An 8,176-nucleotide genomic window follows, 5' to 3' on the forward strand; every position below is an offset into this window, starting at 1 on the left:
TGCCAAAGAAACTAAATACAAATCGTTTTTTCTAAACTTCAATATATGTTAATGTTTTTAGAGTACATAAACATTCAATGCAGTGTAAGAAACTTTCGACTGTCTTCATTCATCAGAAAAAAAGAGTTAATTGTAGAGTAAATTATATAGATCTGGAGTTAGCTTGAGAAGGAGGTGGCTGTACAAAATACAATACATACATATTGATTTATAGGTATAGCGCTTTAACAACAGCAGAAGCTGTTGCGCTAACATGGACAAATGCTGCCCCTCGTAGCGGGGATTGCCAGAGGTCTGACCAGCAAGAAAAATCAAAACCCGTCCAAATTTGGGAATGGCACTGCACGTCATATTTTCTATTCCCGAATAAATTCAGGATTGGCAGTGAATTAGTTAATATTGAGAGGACGTTTGCACACAAACATAAATCAGATGACATAAAAGCCTTCGATCTGGGCCATTATGCAATTCTCTCAGTAGAGCTGAATCAATATTTGACCATTCACTGCATCAGTTTTGTCCCAGGGGACTTTAAAAAAGAAAAATGCCACATCATATACATTTAATGTGAAAGTAAAAACCTATTTGTGATTTACATAATCAAACAATGCATCACCTAATAGACAAATCACAGAAACAGAAAGTCTTTCTTTCCAAAAGAAGGATCCAGATTTACTGGATTTACTAATGTCTTTGCAATTCCACACCCATGCGCTAAATTGATCTCAGCTGTGAAACGAACAACACTTTTCGATTATTACCGCCCTGTTCCCGTCTTCTCATTTCCAAAAAATATAAAATAAGCGGAACGGAAAATGGATGGATGGATAAAATAAAATAAAATTAAAAAACAAGGAAATGAATACATCAAACCAGTACTGCAACTGTTTGTGTCATTGCCCCACTTTATAAACGATGTCATAGTTGCCACATAGCTGTTTGCTTTGCCGTCCCATATTTCTTTAAAAACGTGCCACAGTGTTGACACACTTCCACAGCCCGTGTCACTTGGGTAGTGTCGAAAAGGATGTTAAACAAACCAATGTTGCGTCACGACAAAGAATGAACGAGCTCACGTTTTACTATAACTCTTCTGTTTTGTAGATAATTAGAGTTACTATGGCAATTTTCAACCCCGTATTTTTTTTACTTACATATTAAGTAAGCTTATTTTGTTTTTCTACTTTCATTCCTTTTCATCACTTTGCTGCTGTGAAAAGTAAATTTCTCCACTGTGAGACTAATAAAGGCATATCCAATCCAATCCAATCCAAGCTTATGCAAGTGTCATTGCTTTTGTTTTGTTTTTTTTCATTCATTGACCTTGACATCACATTTCCTGGAAGCCTCGTCGTTGTTTAACACAATCATTAAAATGTCATTGTGGTTGTATACTATTTAAGAGGAAGTTTGTTTGACGAAGCAGAGACTCAGAGATTCTGAGGACAATGTTCTTGACATTTGGTCCTTAATTAAGAAATTAATTGTTGAGAATAATAATTAAGAAATAAAAAAGTACTGATATTCAAATCAAATGGGAACTTCATTGTTTAAGTGATTTTTACATTTTATCATACAGCGCAATCACATTTTCAAGGGATTAAAACAAATATTTGGCTAACATTTGGGTTGGTTGGGGTTATCCCATCTGACCAATACAGTGGTCAATTACAATTACAGTTGTACAGACGCTCCCCTACTTATGAACATTCGAGTTACGAACAACAATACATACAAACATTTTTGCGGGTATGTCAAAAAATGTTCAGACAGAGATGCTGTAAATTTGATTTTGTATTGTAAGTTTGATTTTTCTGAGTGGTGCTTCTTTCCGTTGCTAATAGCAACGTGAGGCACTATGAGAGATCGCCCAGCATCCACCCCACATCCGGCTTCCTCTGCCCAGTTTGTCACAGTGCCCGAGCATATATTTTATTAAATATTTATTTTTCAGTACAAACCAATACAGGTTACTTATACAAGCCTTAAACATACTTCCATAAACCTTAAAGGACAACCGACACCTCCGGACAATTTGTGTCCATAATTTGGAAAATCACTTCAAATGACTTTTACTGAGCATATTCCACCGCATATCGCTATATTTTACGTTTTAAGACTCACGCTGAATATTCAGGAAGTCTTGTTTTTGAGTTGATGATGATCCCCACGTGACGTCACGTTTGGAACGCCCCTGACCGAGAAAGCGACACACAATGCATTTTGCGGTACTTTGTTTGGTCTGAAAACTTTGTGTTGATCCATGTTGATGGCGAAATGAGAAGGAAAACACATAAATAACGCGATGGTGAATCATTGTGTGTTGCAGCAAGACTACTATTTGATATTTGCTGACACAAATTCCCAGCAGACAAATCAGCCCATTTCCAACAGAGCTTGGGCGCCATCTTCTGCATTTTCTGGGTGCTACATTGCTGTCATTGACAGCTCGAATTGATATGGGAGGACTCCTTTAATTGATTGCAAACATTTATGCTTTCCTCTTCAGAACTCTTTGAATCATATTCATAACTGGATGAGTAACAAGAAAGCATCTTCTCCGAATCTGAAGCCATTGTTTTGATTCTCGAGCAAGGCAAAACGTCTTGGCGTGACGTCACGAACTGGGGGCAGGACTTTCTGAAAATCCACAATCCGCAGCTCAATTTGTTGTGGTTTTAGCACACTAAGTCATTTTTATTGGTGTTTTGCATTTTACTAAAAATATCAGCCTGTGTGTTTTGGGTATTTTAGACGCTATAAAAAAGTTTTTCTGATGTCAGTTAGGAAACAAAAAATGGTGTCGGTTGTCCTTTAAACATACTTATATAAGCCTTAAACATACATTCCATACAATATATGGCACTGAAGCAACTTACCACGGAATTCACCTTACGAACGACCGTTTGGAACGTTTCGCGTTTGTAAGTTGGGAAGCATCTGTACCTCTACTTCCAAAGTACTCTTGATACCAAATTTGTTACGAAAGAAATATCAAGATACGAAAGTAAAAAAAAAAATACAATATGGTCTATACTGTAGTTTCTCTGCAATTGGCTATTACCAAGCATCCCATTGGCAAAGGACCACTATTGAATGTGTCTCCATGTGTAGGTAGGGTGGGGGGGGGGGGCGAATGGCCGGCCGGCCGGATGGTAAAAGCCAACAAAGGCACGTGCCTTGGATCAGTTCTTAACAGAACACTAGGCAAAAAACACTTCTGAGAGAGAACATGAACTAAAGTGAGAAAAAACCAATGAGAATGCAGTTAAAAGTTAAATGACCGTCATTTTCATTCCGAACGCTAGTCATTGTTTTTTACATTTTTACACAACCTCATTGACTGTGCACTAATCTAGATGTAATATGTATCTGTAATATATTTTGATGTATTTTTATGCTTTAGAAATTTATTAATTTATGTCTGAATTTTGGCCGGCCTTAGAACAGATTAGGGCATTTACATGGAAAATGCGTCTCTACTCTTCTAGTTATGATGTTTCTTCCAGAACCAATTAATTTCGTACATAGAGGTACCACTGTATTTCATTGAAATTGAAATACAGCTTGAATTTTTTTATGGTTTTTACCCTTAATGGGGTCAAGTGTTGAATATAGTGTGCTGGTGTTACATTCCCTATCACATCCCCACATGTAGAGTCTGGCTTGGAAGTTCATTCGCACATGCTCTTAATTGCCACTAGTCAAACCTTCCACACACCACTGATTACTTATTCACAAATTACACCACAATACATGATTCAATGTTTTGTTTTGCAATTTGTTAACATCCTTGATTTGACGTTTTGTCTGTGTGGAGTTCAACAACAAAAATGAACTGTGGTTGACTTTAGACCTACTGCCTTTTGACACATCTGCTGTTGGCCTTTTATTTATGACCTTAATTTTTATATGAATAGCATTTTCCTCTTTCTATTTGGAGAATATCTTAAGGCTTAAGTAACAATGTGCGTCTTAGTTTAACACCTTAATCATATGAGGAGGAATAACTCGTTTTTTTTTTTTTTTTACATTTTTCCACTTCTATTAGTGGCATAACAGGTTTAACTCCAGCAGTGAGGTGAGTTACTGCAGCAATTTTGTCATGGCTGCCTCTGCAGCAGAAAATCATGACACAGCGCCTTATCTCAGCTGTTCAAGGAAGCTGCTTCAAAAATTAAGTGAATCTTAATTCAAGCTACAAAGTGTTCGATTAAAACACATAACCAAAAAAAAGCTGTGGCGCATTTGTCGGGGGCTGAACGGATTAATGTAATTTCAATTTAAATAAATGCGGAAAATTGTTTTGATGGGAGAGTAAACAAGTTCTTGTGTAGTTAACAATTGATCCATATTGAAATTAATGACATGGCCATGAATCTGTCCCATCCTATTGGGTGTGTGTGAGGGGGGGAGGTTAAGCTGGAATAGTGATTCTTTTACCTTAAGACACATTTGCCACACATCCTTTGTCTCTGTGACTTGACCTGGAATTTTTTTCTCGGTAGAAACTTCGTTCCACTTGCTTCCTCCTCTCCCTACCTACCTTACACACCCTCCACCTGCCAACAATGAACTGCTCCTTGTCACAAGCTTGCTTGGGGAAGCTCTGAAACCTGACACGGTGGTGTTTGACCATGTGCCTACACAAGCACAGACATAAGGAAAACTGCTGTGCTCTGCTCTACCCTAGCCATGCATTGTGTACCTTGGTTATAGTGAAAAACATGGACGCATGGCTGCAATGCCAACAATGCTTGGTCAAGGGCACCGCAGTGGATTGGAGATACTGAACCCTTCATGAGTGGGGGGAAATTTATTATTAGTAGTAGTAGTAGTAGTATTTTATTTTATTATTTATTAAAAGCTTGGCCAAAACAATGATGCGAATCAAACCTCTGAAGATGGATTACACTGATTGGCTGTGGTGGCCCCTGAAGGGAAAAGCTGAAAGTAAAATAAGATTATTATTATTATTATAATCATAATTATTATTATTATTATTATTATTATTGCCTTTCCAGCAGCTCATGTATTGTTTTTCTACTTTCATTCCTTTTATCACATTGCTGCTGTGAAATGTAAATGTCTCCAGTGTGAGACTAATAAAGGCAAATCCAATCCAATTATTATTATTATTATTATTATTATTATTATTATTATTATTATTATTATTATTGGTATTAGTATTACTATTAGTATTACTATTAGTATTAGTATTAATATTAGTATTAGTATTATTAGTATCATTATATCATATTCTATTATAATAACAACAGTATTTAGTATACAATAATACATTTATTATTTAATGTTATTATTATTTAAAACGGATTTATTAAAAATCGGAAAAAGTAAATCCAATTTAGATTTTTTTTTGTTCGATGTACGACCACGGGTCACACGTTGACGACTAAACAACTATTTACCACAGGACTGAGTGGTCACGTGATCATCTGCAGCCATTGATGGCCAAGGGGGCGTGTCATAACTAATTAACACGTTGAGTCGCGCGTCCTACGCTCCAAGGAAGAGGCTCCGTCGAACCCGAGACCGACTCTTCAAACCTTGAGAATTCGACCGAACCAAAATTAAGAACCACTGGTCTTTGAATATTTTTTGTGTGTTTTTTTGTTGTTGTCTTTCTTGTATTGTTTGAAAGAAAAATTAGGAATTGAAAAAAAATGAACTCAAACTAAAATACTTTTCCCACACGAGACAACACCAGGCACCCACTGAGTGCAACGGATATCGTATGTATGACACAGTGATGACGTATGGCTGTTATGTTTAGCAGAAGCGTGACTAAAACAATCCATCTGCTCAAAATCAACACACCAAAAGCACACCTGGCCAGAGTCTTGCAAGTGTGCGTAAGCCTACTGCGTAAGATTTATAGTCACGTGGCACAAAGCTGGCCTATTTCAGGGAGGCCGGGAGAGGACACGCTGAGGGGGGGGGAGGGCGTATGATGCGCTGCATTGCATCAGATCCCGCTCTTCAAGTGTTTTGAACACACGTGCGGGGGCACACACACACGCGCACACACACACACACGCGCACGCACGCGCGCACGCACGCACACACACACACACACACACACACACACACACCGTGACAGGCCTAACTTCCCCCCTTGGTAAAGGACACTGAAGTTGAAAGAGAAGATGATGACATCATCAGTCAGCGACCTTCAAGCCCTTCAAGTGAATCATGGAGCACATGGTTTAGGGAGGAAAATTGGAATACAGTATATCTGTTCTGGGGGAAACAAAGGAGTAGGGATCTCTGCTGGTTGCCTGGCAACAGGATCAGATTAAGAAACTTTTTTTCGGGTGCGTGTAGGTTGTAAAAGATGGAAAAGACTGTATGGCACTCAAAATTGCCTCAAGGTGCACAAAAACAAGCTCAGTCACATTTAACGTGGAATTTAAATGTGGGAGCTGCACAGTGAGGAAGAAGTGAAATCTACACATTTATGGTGTCAAACTCTACTCTTTCGTCACTTAACTTGATTTATTGCACGGTTGTTAACATTTGTTCTCAAGAACCTTCCATTTTTTAATCAAAACTCTGGTGCTCCTTTAAGCTCCCTTTAAAGAGACAATTAACATATTGTGATCAAAACACTTGACAAAATGTTTAGAAGTGACATAGCTTTTCATCAGCCATCTGATCTTAATGAGACTTAAGATGACACGGGGCAGTTATTATAAATCATGCCGTGTTTTTATGTACATTCTACAAAGTGCGCACATTCCCATCGGAATCAGCATTTCCTGGTTGGAAAACACTCCTCCGGAGAACCAAACATTAATCAGTGCAGAGTGACCAGACTTGATTGCAATGTTAGGCAGAGTGTGAATCTGTGGATTTCCCAATTGGCACAGGTGAGAAATCCCAAATGTAATATTTGGCCCAATTAAGTTTAAAAAAAAATCGCATAAATGCTATAGTTTTTTTCTCTCATTTCTTGTTATTAAATTATGTAAAATAACTGACCTGTTTTGTCAGCGACTGCCCTTTGCAATACCGTAAAAAAATTATTGAGCCCCTGTCAATCTTTATATCATATGAAAGTCAAATCAGGCTCCTCGTATCCAACATTAATTTGCGAGATATTTCACTGCAGCATACAACCTGACCTGCAAACGTCCCAAACCGTCGCAAAGGTATGTTAATATGCTGCAAAAAAAGCTGTTTAATTTTCAGAAACTAATGTTTTCCATTTGTGTTCACTAACTGCTATTAATTTTAATTTAAAACTTCTAGTTATGTGTTGGTGCATGTGAAAACCCGCATTGTTGAATCTTGTCCCAGTATTTGTTGTTGTTTTTTTGTACCTAAATGAATGTGTGAGTGTTTGCACCCTTGAATGAATGCCGCCCAAAAATCAGTAAAGTATTTGTTAAATTTACAAACACTTGCAAACCTTCACCACTCAGTCAGAAACTGTTCTTGTTCTCCGAAAGAAATGTTAATCTTGACTATCTTAGCTGCTTTTAAGCCTCCCAGAAGAAGAAAATAATAGCCCATTACTGGTGACAGTCAATGTTCGCGTTCATGGTCAAACCGTTATCAGACGATATTATATTTTTATTTATGGTTATTTGTCCTTTTATATTTTATCGACCCATTCCTCCGAATTAGACCGTTTAAAACCAAGAAGGAAGGAGGCAATGGTTTTGGACTCCTAAATTACACACCAGTCGCGCATACACGCTGCTAGGTAACCCATTCCGAAGAGCAACTGTAATTGACACGCACAAAACGTTAAGTTAGACAAAATGGAGTACTCACCTTTTTAACCTGGTCATCCTTAAGTTCGGCAAAGTAGTACGCTAGTAGCTGGGCTGCGATCATCCTCCTCTTCTCTCTCCCTCTAACTCACACGCACAGACTGACAGAGAGGCGGAAAGTGGGGAGGAACCCACTTAAAGGTCTACTTCATTCAACACTACAGGCCTCGTGAAAAAGAGAAAGAGACCGATAAAGATTGACCACCGAGTACAGGCAGCTTTCAAAGTAATCAGTAGGCTCGTATGTCATGTCATGCTCGACCGGCACGTGAGTGAAAGTAAGGAAGCAGTGAACCAGCAACTTTGGAGGCAGAAATCTGAATCGCAAGAAAGACATGCCCACCATCAGACACCGGATTGGATAGGAGTTGTGCGCA

At 38.3% G+C, this 8,176-nt stretch overlaps 1 protein-coding gene across 1 annotated transcript in view; it reads right to left on the bottom strand.

The window, feature by feature from the left end:
• Positions 1–8,176, bottom strand: part of LOC148900774 (hexokinase-1-like) — a 27,652-nt gene extending 19,476 nt beyond the window's left edge. Inside the window, exon 1 of the mRNA XM_088992731.1 lies at positions 7,801–8,176. Coding sequence (XP_088848857.1) covers positions 7,801–7,863 — 63 coding nt within the window. The 5' untranslated portion in view covers positions 7,864–8,176. The remainder of the gene's footprint in view (positions 1–7,800) is intronic.

This window comes from Hippocampus bargibanti, linkage group LG03 (assembly GCF_051943395.1).
Source record: "Hippocampus bargibanti isolate YZ-2025 linkage group LG03, ASM5194339v1, whole genome shotgun sequence".
NCBI classification, from domain to species: Eukaryota; Metazoa; Chordata; class Actinopteri; order Syngnathiformes; family Syngnathidae; genus Hippocampus; species Hippocampus bargibanti.